Source organism: Aotus nancymaae, unplaced genomic scaffold, assembly GCF_030222135.1.
Source record: "Aotus nancymaae isolate 86718 unplaced genomic scaffold, 86718_ANA_hifiasm-v0.15.2.pri h1tg000021l, whole genome shotgun sequence".
Classification (NCBI taxonomy): Eukaryota; Metazoa; Chordata; class Mammalia; order Primates; family Aotidae; genus Aotus; species Aotus nancymaae.
In genome coordinates this window covers 23162113-23180278 of record NW_026988433.1, presented here as the reverse complement: position 1 = coordinate 23180278, position 18166 = coordinate 23162113, and the positions used below count along the sequence as shown (strand labels likewise).

General features: G+C 42.0%; 1 protein-coding gene across 12 annotated transcripts in view; it reads right to left on the bottom strand.

Annotated features, from left to right (window-relative positions):
- Window positions 1-18166, bottom strand: part of GIT2 (GIT ArfGAP 2) — a 58309-nt gene that overhangs the window by 30506 nt on the left and 9637 nt on the right. For 10 of the 12 annotated variants that reach the window (XM_012469087.3, XM_012469091.3, XM_064379867.1 and 7 more), the window contains exons 5-10: window positions 15659-15745; window positions 15423-15553; window positions 12156-12250; window positions 6104-6149; window positions 4438-4489; window positions 150-222 (exon numbers count right to left, since the gene is read on the bottom strand). In XM_012469087.3, the coding sequence (XP_012324510.2) occupies window positions 150-222; window positions 4438-4489; window positions 6104-6149; window positions 12156-12250; window positions 15423-15553; window positions 15659-15745 (484 nt within the window). The remainder of the gene's footprint in view (window positions 1-149; window positions 223-4437; window positions 4490-6103; window positions 6150-12155; window positions 12251-15422; window positions 15554-15658; window positions 15746-18166) is intronic. The other 2 variants (XM_012469088.3, XM_012469095.3) reach the window with 1 other exon arrangement.

Sequence of the window (18166 nt, the reverse complement as noted above, 5' to 3'; positions counted from 1 at the left end):
ACACACTCTGAAGCCAAAACATGCAAAGGCAAACGCTGACACTCACACCATCAGGACAGCAGAAATTGAGCTAGTAAAACACTGAGGCTGGCAGCTTTTCACTGCCCACTGATAACAGAAGCTTATTAGATAAAGCCACGTCAAGTCACCTGCATCCGTCTCTCGCCTGTCAACTTCATCGTACACATCCATGGCAAGTTCTTCAAACAAATGATTACTTAGCTGAAAGTAAAAAATATCAGGAACACAAGGGACAACAATTAACACCAGGAAGACAAGAGGGAACTACGACTTTGTCACTCCTTTATTGCCTACATCTTATCCAAAGCCAGCACTTGGTACATACCCACTGTTAAACTGACATAACATTTTCAAAATCGTACAGAGCCTCTAGAAATGTCTGCCAACCACAGCAATCTCACTATTTTATGACACAGGGCTGCTGCTATTTAGGAGCTAAACGGCATCTAAAGTGCATCATCTCAGAAGCAGGTTCCAGTTCTCTACTCTTCTTGTATTATCTCCCTGTAAGCCTCCTTCTGCACTTATGAGTGCTTGTCAGTTCCCCAAAGTGTAATGGATTCTATACCCTTGCAAAACAGCCAGGCTCAGTAGTGCAGACCTGTAATCCCATCACTTTGGGAGGCTTCAGCAGGCGGATTGCTTAAGCCCAGGAGTTCGAGACCAGCCTGGGCAACAAGGTGAAAACCCGTCACTACAAAAAATACAAAAATTAGCTAGGCATGGTGGTGCATGCTTGTAATGCCACCTATTCAAGAGGCTGAGGCGGGAGGATCACTTCAGCCCAGGAGGTCGAGGTAGGTGGATCACCTGAGGTCAGAAGCTCGAGACTATTCTGGCCAACATGGCAAAACCCTGTCTCTACTAAAAACACAAAAACTAGCGGGGTGTGGTGGCACATGCCTGTAATCCCAGCTACTCAGGAGGCTGAGGCAGAATTGCTTGAACCCGGGAGGCGGAGGTTGCACTGAGCCGAGCTCGCGCGACTATATTCCAGGCTGGGTGACAGAGTGAGACCCCATCTCAAAAACAAAAAAGTGAAAAACATGCTATTTGAAAAGGATAAAATGTGCCTGTGCACAAAAACATGACCCAGACCTCAGCTGAGTTTCTTTGCTCTCTTTCTCAGTAGCAGTCCTACTGCTTTGTCTTCAGAAGGAAGCTTCCTAACAAAGCACAGCCTGACTCTTTAGCACACAACAACCACCTCAAGGCCTGCAGTGCCTCCCTGGGCACATGGAGGATAATCAAGGTCTTCCTGGCCCAGATGAGGCTGAGCCCCTGTTGGGGTGGCTCTGGCTCTCTCTGAACTTTTCTGCCTCATGAAACACCTTGACACATGGTAGCTGTGATCCTTAAACTGACTGACATCTGCTTTGGAAGGGCAGATGCTGAATCTGTTCCATTCTCTATTGGGTTCCTTACATCTACACATGGTACTTCACACTTTAACAGGGGCCAGAAAAGAGGCACTGACTGGCCAGAAGGTATTTAACGCAGCAATTTAAAATGCTGGATACAGGCGGGGTGTGGTGGCTCATGCCTATAATCCCAACACTTTGGGAGGCAGAGACAGGAAGATCATTGGAGCCTGAGAGTTCAAGGCTGCAGTGAAGCAGTGAGCTGTGATAGCACCACTGCACTCCAGCCTGGGTGACAGAAAGAGACTTTGTCTCAAAAAAAAAAAAGAAAAACAAAACAAGTGCTGGTTACAGAGAACTGACAGGAACATGTTAAAACAGGTAAAATTTATTATTGAGTGATAAAAGCAGGTTATAAATGTCTATAATTATAATTGAGTTCCAGTTTTTAAAAAAGATATGCATATAAAATAAGAACTGAAAAAAATATACCAAAATATTGAGCCTGACTCCATTAAGAGTATAGCAATTGAGGATGATCCCCACCCTGCCCCACTTCTCCATTTTCCAAATCTTCCCAAATGTGGTCGCACTATAATTAAAAACAAACCCCGGGAGCCTGTTGCTAGATAAGATGATGAAGGATTGGGAGCTTGAACTTGCTTCATAAATATCCAGTTTTTTCCTCTATGAGACTACAAGCTAATGTTATTATTACTAGCAACAACTACAATGGCCAATTGCTGATTAAGGGCTTATATCCCAGGCACTGTGCTAACAGTATTGTATTTCATACTTATAACACCTCTATGAAAACAGGAACCACTATTGTCCCATTTTGCAGACAAAGAAACTGAGGCAGAGAAGATAGCAGCTTGCCTAAAGTCCCAAAGCTAGGAAGTGATGGAACTGAGATACAAGTTTACGTCTTTCAAAATGCTAACATTAGGCAGGGCACGGTGGCTCAAGCTTGTAATCCTAGCACTTCAGGAGGCCGAGATGGGTGGATCACCTGAGGTCAGGAGTTCAAGACCAGCCTGGCCATCATGGTGAAACCTCATCTTAAAAAAAAAACAAAAAAACCAAAATGCTAACATTTACTCATTCAAGGAATACATTAGCTTTTATTACATTTTTCTCAGCTTTTCATCAGGAGGGAGGAAGGAAAAGAGAAAGGAAAGAAAGGATGGAGGAAGGAAGAGAGGGTGGGACAGGAGAAAGACACTGGAGGATAAACACTGACCTGGCACTGATAAGACAGTCACCTGTGAGAAGAAGACCACAGGGTGAGGGTCAACAAGTAATGGTGGCAGCCCACCCTGAGCAATTCTGGTCAGCAGCCCCTGCAGCATCCTTATCTCCCTTTTCTATGAGAGGACACCAAGGCATAGGGAGGCTAGGAAGCTTGGCAGGGCCGAGATATGTACTGACCAGTTTGACCCAGAGCCCCAGCTCTTTAAAGCTACACAGACTCTGTTCCAGGTCTTATTTCATGCCTGCCACATGGCAGAGGTATTACAGGCATAATCTCAGCTTTCATGCAGCTTCCAGTGAAGCAAATGTAGATAGTCAAAGAAAACGTGGGTTTTTATCTAGATTTAAATTATTTGTAATAAAATTTACTTACAGATTGTGAGTAATTAAAAGGAAATCACACAATATTTAGTGCTATCTGACTCCAAAGCTTATCATCTTGATCATCTTAGTCTACAACTTTCTTAAGGCAATAAAACACACAGACACACAAAACTGTGGATACAGAACACAGAGACACCAAACAAATTGCATAAAACACATTTATTTCATAATACAGTTAAATACTAGTAAGGATAAATTCATTTTATGTAATATTTAATACTGAGTATTATATTAAGTTTTGGTAAAAAGAATTCTGTGAAAACAGAAATGAGGAGAAAGTCATAAATGAGGGAAGCTGCAATGTCAGTCAGGTTTTGGGAAAGCCACTACCTACACTGGTCAGATTTCAGGTCCTTGAATATCAGAGGGATGGAAGCTGGGAAATGCAAACACTGCAGGCAAAGGAAGATTTCCTGGAAGAGGACATGAATGTGCAGCTCATGGCCTCAAAGCGTGTTAATCCACAAACACACACACACACACACACACAGAATACAGAGCGTGTTAATCCACAAACACACACACACGGAATATAGAGCGTGTTAATACACACACACACACACACACACACACACACACACACACGCACGGAACCAGATGGGAAGTAGGGTAATCTCTGAAAGGTGAGAGTTGAATGATGCCCTTACAGGTTACAAAAAGAAATTAAGGGTCTTGGTTCTGCTCCAAAGAGCAATGGGAACAGCTGAGGAGTGTAGTTTGGTGGTTAAGGTGGTAAGAAGTGCCCTGGTGAGGCTTCATGTGAGAGGACCAGACAAAGAGAAGTCAATCCCACAGAAGTAGATTTCCCAGGGCCTTGGCTGAGGCTGAGGTGGACAGTCTAGAAAAAAGACATAGGCTGAAGGGAGGCCGTGGCCTGCAGAGCCGGCAAACTCTGAGCACACATGTGGGCCAAGACCACCAGCTTTTAACAGCAGAAATTTAAAAAGCGCTGATGAATGGCATGGGATGGGAAAGAGGGTTAAAGTGTGGCTGGATCCAAATGGCAGTGAGTGAATCTATGGGACTCATTCCAGTATCAGCATTTGCCACACTCTAGAAACCTATGTGGCTAAGGGAAGTCACCCCAAGAACGTGTGCCCTACTTACTCATAACGCTGAGAGGAACTAGGGAACTCTCCTGAGGAGAACAATTGCCTAACGCTAAAGGTGCCATCTGCGCTTCTTATATGACAGAGAAAAATGAGATTATCTGAAGCAGAGCTGATGAATTGAACATACTGAACTTAGAAGTCCTTGTGGTCATCACTGCTGTGTACTCAGTGGTCTGCTTCTAATTTAACAAATAAAAGTATGAAATAAAGTCATCAGACGCAATAGGTAACCTGTACTGAGAGTAGGTATCAGCAGGGTACACTGATTCTCATACTGGAGAAAACCAGTACAGAGAGGTACTCACAGACTGAAGTTTCTTCTTAGCAGCTTTTGCCAATTCAGACAAATCCAGGCTGCTGGGAAAATATACAAAGCTAATAAGCAAATAAATAAAGCCAGGTTTGTGAACTCTGTAAAAGTTTAAGACACTCAAGAAATAAAAATATTAATTACAGTTCATGGACCATGTTAGAACCAAGCATTCTACAGCCTGATAGAGTCAGTGAGAAGCTCTAAACAGAACAATCTGATGAAAGTAACTCCTTCTAGAAATACCACAATCATATAAATGTTAAAGAGAAAAAAAAATTGTTCACCAACTAAACAACAAAAGCTATTGCCAAGTTACCTTCCAGGCACTTATGTGAGAAGTCACAATTTTTTAAGTATTAAAAAAAAAAAGCATGATATAAGAAAACACGCTGGGCATGGTGGCTCATGCCTGTAATCCCAGCACTTTGGGAGGCCGAGGCAGGCTGATCACGAGGTCAGGGATTTGAGACCAGCCTGGTCAACATGGTGAAACCCCGTCTCTACTAAAAATACAAAAATCAGTTGGGTGTTGTGGCATGTGCCTGTAGTCCCAGCTACTCCGGAGGCTGAGGCAGGAGAATCGCTTGAACCCAGGAAGCAGAGGTTGCAGTGAGCCTAGACTGTGCCACTGCACTCCAGCCTGGGCAACAGAGCAAGACTCTGTCTCAAAAAAAAAAAAAAAAAAAAATACAAGGCCAGGTGCAGTGGCTTGTACCTGTACGAGCACTTTGGGAGGCCAAGGCAGGTGGACTGCTTGAGCCCAGGAGTTTGAGACCAGCCTGGGTAACATAGCAATAACCTATCTCTACCAAAGCAAAAAACCAAAAAACAAAAGGGAAGATATAAAAGATTGGGATGGCAAGATTGTATCTGGAATAGCAGTTAGTGATTTCAAACCTTTTGACAGTTTCTGTGCAAAGGTAACTTGCAAAATAAGGGTTTAAGGTTCATTCCTGTAGCAATGAACTCATCTGCTCTTATAGACCAGGGGTCAGCAAATTATGGCTTTCTTTTTGTTCAGTTGAGCTAGGAATGGTTTTTATGTTTTAAAATGATTGAGGGGCAAAAGGAAAGAATATTTCATAACATGAAAATTATGTGAAATTCAAATTTCAGTGTCCAGAAATAAAATTTTATTGGAATACACACCCATTCATCTATAGAGTGTCTACAGATGCTTTCATCTACAACAGCAAAGTTAAGCTGTTGCAAAAGAGGCCATATTGCCCACAAAGCCTAAAATTTTTATTATTTGGCCCCTGAGAAGAAAAGTTTGCCAACCCCTGTCATAAAGAATATAATCTGCATTGGAACCGAATCATTTTCTATGTGTAAAGAAAAAAGAAAGAATATAATCTATAACACAGAAGTATTCTGTAAATATAATCTATAGACACATAAATACTGTCACAACTGGCTAAAACAGTGACAATATCACTGGCTTCAATTTTCCTATTAGTCAAATTGCTACTTGTGCACTTTGAAACTTAAGTTTTATATGGTGGTTTACTTACAGCCGTCTTATTTCCAAATGGTATAGCCATAAAAGAGAAAAATGTATGGGCTTTGTTAAACACAAAATATAATATACTTAAACATAATATAGCCAAGGAAATATTAGCGATAGACAAAACCAACTGGTATTTCAAAGGTCTTACCTGTCTGCCATTTGAGGTATTATAAAGTGCTGTCCATTTTTGTGATCTGAAACAGAAACCAAGTCAAAGTTTTGTTCACAGAAATGTTAATATCTGTAAAGGAACATCACCATTATTTTCTCAAACTAAGTTTTACAATTAGTATTTTTGTATAATTACGAGTCACGTGGGAGAAAACAAGCTGCTAGACTGGCTACACATTCCTGAAGACCCACTCAGTAGCAAGACTCATAGCCTTGTTTCTTTCTGGTACAAAGGTCCAGGCATCATTTAGCAGAAACCTATGCTTACCCCGATCCTTAAGATTAGTTTGTCCTCAGTGTAACTGATGATCTTTGGTCATGGAAAGTGTGCTGAGGGAGCTGAATCAGCTCAGAGCAGGCTTTCATCAGCCCACTGTGTGGGACAGTGGATGAACTCTGGGCCTCGCTCAAATGAATCTATTAGTATAAAACAGTCAGGGCTGGGGCAGGTGGCCTTTGCATATCCAGAAAGGAACTCCATCTGCAAGGAAGCTTACTGACTCAGCCCTAATCTAGCTTCTGGAGGACACTGATCCATGTGCCAATGAATAAAGCCACTATCAGCATTCCTATGTAGGTTTTTCTGTCAACATAAGTCTATCTTTATTCTGGGTAAAAAACCCAGGAGTAGAAATGCTGGGTTGCATAATAAATGTATCTTTAACTTGGAAAAAATTGCCAGACTTTTTCCCTCAAGTAGCGCTATCACTTTGTTTTCCAAACAGCAATGTGTGAGAGTTATAGTTCCTTCCTGTCTTCCCTAGAACCTGTACTGTCAGTTTTGGCTTTGTTTTTGAAAGTTTAATCATTCTAACAGGTATGCTGTGACATCTCATTGTGCTAATGACTAATCATGCTATGCTTGTCTTCATGTGATTTTTTTTTTTTTTTTTTTGCCATCCCATATCTTGTCTTTGCCAAGTTTTTATTGGGCTTTCTTACTGTTGAGTTATAATTTTTTATTTATTATTATTATTAAGACAGGGTTTCACCATGTTGGTCAGGCTGGTCTTGAACTCCCGACCTCAGGTGATCCGCCTGCCTTGGCCTCCAAAGTGCTTGGATTACAGGCATGAGCCACCATGCCCGGCCTGAGTTTTAATTTTAATATTTATTTATTTATTTATTGACAGAGTCTCACACTGCCCCCCCTCCCCCCTCAGCTGGAGTGCAGTGGTGTGGATCTCCACTCACTGGCAACCTTCACCTCCTGGGTTCAAGTGATTCTCACGTCTCAGGCACCCAAGCAGTTGCAACTACAGGTGTGCGTTGTTACCCCCGGCTAATTTTTTTATATTTTTAGTAGAAACGGGGTTTTGCCCTGTTACCCAGGATGGTCTCAAACTTCTAGGCTCAAGTAATCCACCCACCTAGGCCTTCCAAAGCGCTGAGATTACAGGTGTAAGCCATCATACCCAGCCTGAGTTTTAAAAATTCTTTAAATATTCTGAATATGAGTCATTTGCTGGATATGTGATGTCCAAATACCTCTATTTTCTCAGTCTGTGTCTGGTCTTTTCACTTTCTTAACTGTAGTTTTCTCAAAACAAAAATGTTTCTTTTTTTTTTTTTTTTGAGATGGAGTTTCACTCTTGTTGCATAGGCTAGAGTGCAACGGTGCAATCTCAGCTCGCTGCAACCTCTGCCTCCCAGGTTCAAGTGATTCTCTTGCCTCAGCCTCTCAAATAGCTGGGATTACAGGCATGTGCCACCATGCCCGGTTAACTTTTTGTATTTTGTAGAGACAGGGTTTCACCATGTTGGTCAGGCTGGTCTTGAACTCCTGACCTCAGGTGATTCACCCACTTTGGCCTCCCAAAGTGCTGGGATTACAAGTATGAGCCAGTGCACCTGGCCAAATATTTTCAATTTTGATGAAGTATAATTTATCAATATTTTCTTTTATGGATTCTGCTTTTGGTGTCACATCTAAGAGTTTTTGGGGTTTTTTTCCCCTTGCAGAGGCAAGGTCTAGCTCTGTTGCCCAGGCTGGAGTGCAGTGGTGAGGTCATAGCTCACTGCAGCCTCGACTTTGTGGGCTCAAGTGATCTTCCTACCTCGGCCTCCGAAAGTGCTAGGATTACAGGCATGAGCCACCATACTCAGCTGATAGCTAAAAGCTTTAATCCAAGACCACAAAGATTTTCTCTTATGTTTTCTTTTCTTTTTCTTTTTTTTTGAGACAGAGTCTCGCTCTGTCACCCAGGCTGGAGTGCAGTGGTGTGATCACTGTAACCTCCCTGTCTTGGGTTCAAGCAATTCTCTTGCCTTAGCCTCCTGAGTAGCTGGGACTACAGGCGTGCACCACTACACCTGGCTAATTTTTGTATTTTTAGTAGAAATGGGGTTTTACTATGTTGGCCAGGCTGGTCTCAAACTCCTGACCTCAGGTGATTCACCCACCTCGGCCTCCCAGAGTGCTGGGATTACCGGTGTGAGCCACCATGCCTAGCCCTCTTATGTTTTCTTCCAGAAGTTTCACAGTGTCAGGTTTTAAATTTGGATCTATGATCCTTTCTAGTTTTTTTTTTTTATTTATATATATTTTTTGAGACGGAGTTTCGCTCTCGTTACCCAGGCTGGAGTGCAATGGCGCGATCTCGGCTCACCGCAACCTCCGCCTCCTGGGTTCAGGCAATTCTCCTGCCTCAGCCTCCTGAGTAGCTGGGATTACAGGCATGCGCCACCATGCCCAGCTAATTTTTTTGTATTAGTAAAGACAGGGTTTCACCATGTTGACCAGGATGGTCTCGATCTTTTGACCTCGTGATCCACCCGCCTCGGCCTCCCAAAGTGCTGGGATTACAGGCTTGAGCCACCGCGCCTGGCCGATCCTTTCTAGTTTTTGGGTGAGGTGTGAGGTTTAGGTTGAAGTTTGCTTTCCTGCACATGGATGTCCAGTTGTCCTAATGCATTAAAAAGACAATCCTTCCTCCACTGAACTGATTACCACCTTTGTACTTTTGACAAAAATAAATTGAACATATTTGTGTGGGTGTATCTCTGGATTCTCTATACTGTTTCAATGACCTAAATGTCTATCTCTACATCAGTATCACAGTCTTGAGGACTGTAGAGTTTCATAGCAAGTCCGAAAAATTGGGTGGTGTACTTCTTCCCACATTACTCTCCTGCAAAATTCTCTTGGCTATTCTAGTTCCTTCACATTTCCATTTGAATTTTAAATTATTATTATTATTAATATTTTTGGAGATAGGGTCTTACTCTGTCGCCCAGGCTGGAGTGCAGTGGCACGATCATGGCTCACTGCAGCCTCAACCTGGCATGTACCACCACACATGGCTAATTTATTATTTGTAGAGATGAGGTCTTGCCATGCTGTCCAGGCTAGTCTCGAACTCCTGGGCTCAAGTGGTCTTCCTGCCTTGGCCCCCCAAAGTGCTAGGATTACAGGCATAGGCCACTATACCTGATCTCCATTTGAATTTTAGAATCAGTATGTCTATGTCTATGAAAAATCCTCAATTCAAGTAAATTTATATGTTTATTAATTTGTGGAGAATAAACATGTTACTAAGTCTTCCTATCAATAAACACAATATATCTCTCCACTTATTCAGGTCTCCATTAATTTCTTTCATCAGCAGTTTTTGGTATATAGATCCTACATGTATTGTATATTTCATTAGATTTATACCTAAGTATTTAATTTTGAGGGTTTTTTTTTTTTTTTTTTTTTTGAGATGGAGTCTCACGCTGTCACTCAGCCTGGAGTGCAATGACGAGATCTCAGGCTCACTGCAACCTCCGCCTCCCAGGTACAAGCAATTCTCCTCAGTCTCCCAAGTAGCTGGGACTACAGGCACCTGCCACCATGACCGGCTAATTTTTATACGTTTAGTAGAGACAGGGCTTCCCCATGATGGTCAGGCTGTTATTGAACTCCTGAACTCAAATGATCCACCCCCTTCAGCCTCCCAAAGTGCTGAGATTATAGGTGTGAGCCATCATGCCTGGCCAATTTGGAGCTTTTCTTAGTGGTATTGTTTTTCTAGATTCGGTTTCCAATTGTTCACTGTTATTCTAAAGAAATATGATGGATTTTTGGCCGGGCGCAGTGGCTCACGCCTATAATCCCGACATTTTGAGAGGCTGGTGGATCACCTGAGGTCAGGAGTTCAAGACCAGCCTGGCCAACATGGAGAAACCCCATCTCTATTAAAAATACAAAAAAATTAGCCAGGTGTGGTGGCACGCGCCTGTAATCCCAGCCACTCAGGAGGCTGAGGCAGGAGAATTTCTTGAACTCAGAAGGCAGAGGTTGCAGTGAGCCAAGATCACACCACTGCACTCCAGCCTGGACGACAGAGTGAGACTGTCTCAAAAAAAAAAAAATGTTGTATTTTTGGCTGTTGACCATGTATTCCTGCAATCTTGTTTAACGCAAGGTTCTGGAAACCTTTCTGTAGGTTACTTGTGATTTTCTGCATAGAAATCAACTCATTTGAATAGGGACAGTTTGACTTCTTCCTTTTCAATCTGTATGCCTTTTATTTATTTTTCTTGCCTCTTGGCACTGGTTAGGATTTTCAGTGTGATGCAGAAGAGGAATGGTAAGAGTGGACACCCTAGTCTTTCTCCCAATCTGAGAGTAAACACAGTCTTTCATCACTAAATAGATACTCTGTATCAGGTCAAGAAAGTCTCATCTATTCCTAGTTTGCTAAGATTTTTAAAAAACTGAATGGATGTTGAAGCTTCTTGAATGCTTCTTCTGCATCAACTAATATTATATACTTTTTCTTTTTTATTGTTAATGTGACAGATTACAATAACTGATTTTCTTTCTTTCTTTCTTTCTTTTTTTTTTGAGACACAGTCTTGCTTTGTCATCCAGCCTGGAGTGCAATGGTGTGGTGTGATCTCAGTGTGATCTCAGCTCACTGCAACCTCCACTTCCTGGGTTCTAAGTGATTCTCCTGCCTCAATCTCCCGAGCAGCTGGGATTACAGGTGCACACCACCACGCCCAGCTAATTTTGTATTTTTAGTAGAGATAGGGTTTCACTACATTAGCCAGAAAGGTCTCTTATCTCCTGATCTCATGATCTGCCCACCTTGGCCTCCCAAAGTGCTGGGATTACAGGCATGAGCCACCATGCCTGGCCTATTTTTATTTATTTTTTTGAGACAGAGTCTCACTCTGTCACCCAGGCTGAAGTGCAGTGGCGCGATCCAAAACTCTGTTTAATAAAACAGGTGACAGGCTAGATTTGGCCTACAGACCATCGTTTGCTGACCCCTGTTCCATATCACAAATAACCGAGTTGGCTAATGGCAAAGCTTACTTCTGGACTTTTTTTCCATTCAAAAGGAGCTTTGCTCCTGCATTCCTAGTCCCACCATGTTTAGGAACTGTGGTACACATTCAATTTTGCTTCGATTATTCAATCTGATTCTTGAAATAGTCATTTCTCTAGAGCTAAAGTTTTAAAAATGAAAAATCCGCCGGGCGCGGTGGCTCACGCCTGTAATTCCAGCACTTTGGGAGGCTGAGGCGGGTGGATCACGAGGTCAGGAGTTCAAGACCAGCCTGACCAAGATGTTGAAACCCCATCTCTACTAAAAATACAAAAATTAGCTGGGCGCGGTAGCACGTGCCTGTAATCCCAGCTACTCAGGAGGCTGAGGCAAGATTATTGCTTGAACCTGGAGGCGGAGGTTGCAGTGAGCTGAGATTGCGCCATTGCACTCCAGCCTGGGTGACAGAGTGAGACTCTGTCTCAAAAAAAAAAAAAAAAAAAAAAACGAAAAATCCAAGGATATTTGTCCAACTTTCTCTCTTTTCCATGTAACTGACAATTCTGCAGTTATCCTTTCAAATTAAAACCCATATTCACTGCTTTCTCAGGGATACGTTAAAGCAGAGGAGGTCATAGAAAACAGTGTTCCAACTTGTTTTTCTTTTTTTTTTGTTTTACACAAGCCATAACATTAGCACACAGCCAACTTGTTTTTTTAGAACCTTCCTGACTGGAGACGTGGAGAGGTCATTCTCTGTCCACTCACCTGGTTTCCTGCCACAGAGATAGAAGGCTAGTCTGTCCGTCAGCTCATACTGTATTTCCACAAGGCGCTCTGCCAGCTCATGGTGCCCTCCTTGCCTACCAAAAGAAAACAAAGTACCATTTATATTGCTCACTATTCACTGGCTTTAAAACGGAGAAATACAAAGATGTCTCCTTATTCTCTGAATAGGTGATAATAAAAGAGAAAAGAAAAAAAAGAAAAAGAAAAAGCAAAGATGTCTCCTAAGACACCTGAGCAGTTTATCACACAAGGCTTTTTAGGATAATCAACCTTGTTATGGAGGTGGATTTCTGAAGTCTACTTTACATCCCACTTTTATAAACTGTTTTCACCATCTGAACTATCCCCTTTCCTTTATTAAGGCACAAAATGGAATACTTAATAAGAAATTCAAAGACTTATGAGAGGGAAGGATAAAGAATGACTTAATCTAATGAGGTAAAAAAATTAAATTAATCAATGGTTTAGTGTAGAGGGTCTCAAAAATTAACAGCACGTTTCTAGAAATATACAATGTGCAGGCCCTACCTTGGAAATTCTGAATCAGTGAGGCCTTATCTTCAATTGCATAACAGAAAATATTAAGTTTACCTTCAATATCCATGAAATAAATATTTAGGCCACTTACAATCCTTTTAGTAACAAGGCATACAAACAAATTATAATGAGATTATTATATGCAAGGTACAACTGCGAAAATTCTAAGGTAAGTGATAATAAATACCACTTACCCAGGGCTCTCTTCCAAGATTAAGTATATTTTGTGGTTTTTGTCCTTAAAAGTAATGGCAAAAACTGCAATTACTTTTGCACTAACCTGATAGTTTCAGCCAGCTTCACTTCCCACCATACAACACACTTACAACACCCTCCAACCTACCACACAGCTTTGATTTGTGAGAGGCACATCTTATTCTTTCATTTTTTAATATCTGTGAAATCAGGAAATATCCTACAATTGATGATGCACCATAATGTAATTGGCTGGGCTCTTTTCTTTTTAGCGCTATGTGAAATAATGAAGCACTGAGCAACACTGTACTCCTGCTCTTATTCCCAAACCCACTCTGTTCTTTCCAGTCAGGTCTCCTGCTGAGCTGAACATGCTTTGTTCCTCCCTGCCTCCTGATCTTGACTCCTGCCTTTTCTCTTACTTGGAATGCTTTAGCACCTCCTTCACACGCTCAAATCCAACCCATTCTTCAAGACCAGCTGAAGAAATTTCTTAAATGATTTAGACCACAATAAAGAAACCCTATATATGCTTTTTAAGACGAATTACCCATTTTGGCAATGAATCACATATGGTCTTGCCTCCTTGAACTCTTTCAGGCACTTATTAATCATCTTTTCCAAGAGAGTAAATTCTGGGAGGGCAGAGTTTTGTTATTCACCCATTTTATCCTCTGTGAAGCAGAGTATTGTGCTTCACAGTAAATAAAGGTAATTTGGAAAAAGAAGGAAAGATGATTGATTTTTGGTCATTTAAATTATATTCAAGGCTGGGCTCAGTGGCTCACGTCTGTAATCCCAGCACTTTGGGAGGCCGAGGCAGGTGGATCACCTGAGGTCGGGAGTTTGAGACCAGCTGACCAACAAGGAGAAACAGCATCTCTACAAAAAATACAAAATTAGCTGGGCATGGGGGCGCATGCCTGTCATCCCAGTCACTCCGGAGGCTGAGGCAGGAGAATCGCTTGAACCAAGGAGGCGGAGGTTGTGGTGAGCTGATATTGCGCCACTGCATTCTAGCCTGGGCAACAAGAGCAAAACTCTGTCTCAAAAATAAATAAATAAATAAATAAATAAAATAAACGATATTCAAGACTAACCTATAGATTTTTTTTCAAAGACTTTATTGATAATAAAGAAAAACTGAAAGAATTTTACAGTGAGCACTTTTTTTTTTTTATTGGAGACAGAGTCTTGCTCTGTTATCATGCTGGAGTGGAGCTCAGTGGCATGATCTTGGCTTATGGCAACCTCGGCCTCCCAGGTTCAAGTGATTCTCCCACCTCAGCCTCCCAAGTAGCAGGATTACAGGCACCTGCCACCATGTCTGGCCAATTTTTTTTTGTATTTTTAGTAGAGACAGGGTTTCACCATGTTGGCCAGGCTGGTCTCGGACTTCTGGTTTCAAGTAACCCGTCCGCCTTGGATCCTCAAAGTGCCGAGATTACAGTTGTGAGCCACTGTGCCTGGCCTAAAGTGAGCACTTAGATGTCTACTACCCCAACCTTACAATTAACATTTTACTGTACTTGGTTAATCACATAGCTATGTATAGATTTGCTTTTAAGTTCAAGCAATAACTAAGAGTATTAAAAAATTGAAGAGTGGCTGGGAGCGGTGGCCCACACCTGTAATCCCAGCACCAAGAGGCCAAGGAGGGCGGATCACCTGAGGTTGGGAGTTTGAGACCAGCCTGATCAACATGGAGAAACCCCGTCTCTACTAAAAATACAAAATTAGCCAGGCATGGTGGCACATGTCTGTAACCCCAGCTACTCAGGATGCTGAGGCAGGAGAATCGCTTGAACCCAGGAAGCGGAGGTTGCAGTGAGCCGAGATTGCGCCATTGCACTCCAGCCTGAGCAACAAAAGCGAAACTCTGCCTCAAAAAAAACAAAAAAAAAAACTGAAGGGTGCATTCTGTAATTCTTGATAGTTGATTTAGAATCTAACTACAGTTCAAATACCACTGCATCATAAAGGATCAAGTAAAAGACTGGAAGTTTAGCACTCTGGTTCATGATTCTAGCCTGCTTCAACTTTGTCAAGCTGAGCTTACATGCGTTTGAAATGTATTCATCTGTAAAATAAAATAACGTAGGCCGGGCACAGTGGCTCACACCTGTAATCCCAGTACTTTGGGAAGCTAAGGTGGGAGGATCACCTGAGGTCAGCAGTTCAAGACCAGCCTGACCAACACGGTGAAACCCTATCCCTACTAAAAATATATAAAATTAGCCAGGTATGGTGGGGGACACCTGTAATCCAAACTACTTTGGAGGCTGAGGCAGGAGAATTGCTTGAACTCAGGGGGCAGAGGTTGCAGTGAGCTGAGATCATGCCATTGCACTCTAGCCTGGGTGACAAGAGCAAAACTCCGTCTCAAAAAATAAATAAAATTATGTAAATCTTTAAAGGGGTTAAATGTTAACATACACAATTTAGCTACCCAACAAGGAATCATACCCAACCAAAAAATCCCAGAGAGAATTAGTAAGAATCTAGGTCTCTTACCTTGCATAATCAACAGGAGTTTTCCCACTAGAATCCTGTGTGCCTGGGTCTGCTCCATATACTGCCAATAATTCAGCCTGTAAAATCTGCCCTGCTTTGGAGGCAACATGGAGTGGGGTGTTTCCTTTTTCCTAAGAATCATAAATAAAAAGTAGACAAAAGAGCACATTAAATAAACTAAAGGCTACACAAATACAACTCAGTTTCAACATCTGAAGTAATTCATGATTTCTTACAGGATGAAAGAAGTTGGCTTGTGCTCCTAAAGATAACAGTCTCAAACAGGTTTCAAGATTCCCTGTTCTCACGCTTGAATGGAGTTGCTGAAAAACGCACAAACAAAAAAGAAATCGTGGTTAGAGACATAAAGAATGATGTCTTAGGGCAGCTGACAGACCATTTTAATATATGTTACATCAGTAACGCATAATCATTATTTGTCTCAGTAAAGTGCATGGACCAGTCTCTCCTTTGCCAGTCACAACCGTCCCTGGGCACTAAGGTGGGGTCAGGCCACTTTACTGATAAGGAAACTAGGGCTGTGAAGCCTGACCTGCCCAAATGCATGACTTGTCTAAGAAGTGGCAAAACCAGAACCTGAGTGAGAGGCAGGACTGTGTGAAGAGGTGACTGTGTGTGGCTCTGACGTCTGATAGACCTTAATTTCAAACTATACCCACTTCAAGCTGTGTGACCTTGAGAAAGTTCTTTAAATAATCTGAACCTCACTTTCCTCATCTCAAAAATGTCAACAATGGCAGGACACAGTGCTCATGCCTGTAACCCTAGCACTTTGCGGGGTCAAGGTGGGAGGAACACTTGAGTCCAGGGGTTTGAGACTAGCCTGGGCAGCATAGCAAGACCCTGGCTCTACAAAAAATAGAAAAATTAGTTGGGTGTGGTGGCACGTGCCTGCAGTCCCAGCTACTAGGGAGGCTGAGGTGGGAGGATGACCTGATTCTGGGAAGTGGAGGCTGCAGTGAGCTATGATCATGCCACTGTACTCTAGCCTGGGTGACAGAGCGAGACCCTGTCTCAGAAAAAAAATTTTTTTTATAAAAGGTGGTTTTTTGTTTTTTTTTTTTAAAAAGAAAGGGTCTTGCTTGCTCTGTCATCCAGGCTGGTATGCAGTGGAACAATCATGGCTTACTACAGCCTCAGTATCATGGGCTCAGGCAATCCTCCCACCTCAGCCTCCTGAACAGCTAGAACTACAGGCGCCAGCCGCCATGTCCTGCTAATTTTTTATTTTTCAATACAGGTAAGATCTCACTATGCTGCCCAGGCCGGTCTCGAACTTCTGAGCTGAAGTAATCCTCCCACCTTGGCCTCCCAAAGTGTTGGGATTACAGGCATGAGCTACTAGGCCCAGCCCTATTCACAGGGTTATAAGGAATTAGTGATATAATAAAGTGTTCAAAGAATACAAATGCTATAATAGTAACAGTTATTATTATTAGTGGTTACTGTAATTAGGGCTTTAGGACTTCAAATTCTACACTGCGTAAGCTATAGATTCTGCCTTATACCATACCCTCTCTACCACATTATTCTTGGCCTATATAATATACTTTAATAAAGTCTTTCAGGATGGGAAAAGGCCTGGGATATACTGAATTCTGTATTGCTGCAGAAAAGCTCTTATACATTCAGAAGATGAGCTGCCTTACTTCAAATCTAACCTAGAATTGTCCAAGATGCAGTAACCCTTATCACAGGAATGAAGAAATCTACTCTAACATCTATTGCTAAGTTTTGTTTAATTTTTAAAATAGTTTTTGTTTGTTTTTTAAACACCGGGTCTCATTATGTTGCCCAGGCAGGACTGAACTCCTGGGCTCAAGCAACCCTCCCACCTCAGCCTCCCAAGTCGCTAGTACTATAGGCATGTGCCACTGTGCCTGAGTAATTCTTAAAACTTTGGTAAGAAAAAAAAACCTAACACATACCAAGTCTCATTAATCAATGGAAGTAAAAAGTATATGCCTTTTTATACAAAATGTCAAATTCTAAATTCTTTAGCCAGATTCTGCTGGGGATTAAAGAAAAAAAAAAAGGCCAGATGCAGTGGCCAGCACTTTGGGAGGCCAAGGCAGGCATATCGCTTGAGACCAAGAATTTGAGATCAGTCTGGACAACATGGTAAAACCCCATCTGTACAAAAAATACAAAAATTATCCAGGCTTGGTGGCACATGCCTGTGATCCCAGCCACTTGAGAGGCTGAGATGAGAGAATCATTTGAGCCTGGAGAGGTTGAGGCTGCAGTCAGCCATGATTGTGCCACTACACTGCAGCCTGGGCAACAGAGTGAGACCCTGTCTCAAATAAAACAAAGCAAAACAAACCCCTTAAAAAGTAATTAAAAAAATTTTTTTTTTCTTGATACAAAGTCTCACTCTGTCTTTCAGGCTGGAGTGCCGTGGTGTGGTTCACTGCAACCTCCATCTCCCCAGTTCAAGAGATTCACAGCCGAATTCTACCAAAGAAGAACTAACATCCTACTGAAATTATTTCAAACAATCAAAGAAGAGGGACTCCTCCCTAACTCATTCTGTGAAGCCAGCATCAGCCTGATACCAAAATCTGGCAGATACACAACAAAAAAGGAAAACTTCAGGCCAAAATCCATGATGAACACAAATTAAAAAAAAAAAAACTCTCAACAAAATATTAGCAAACAGAATCTAGCAGCACATCAAAAGTTAATCCACCATGATTAAGTAGGCTTTTTTTTTTTTGCTG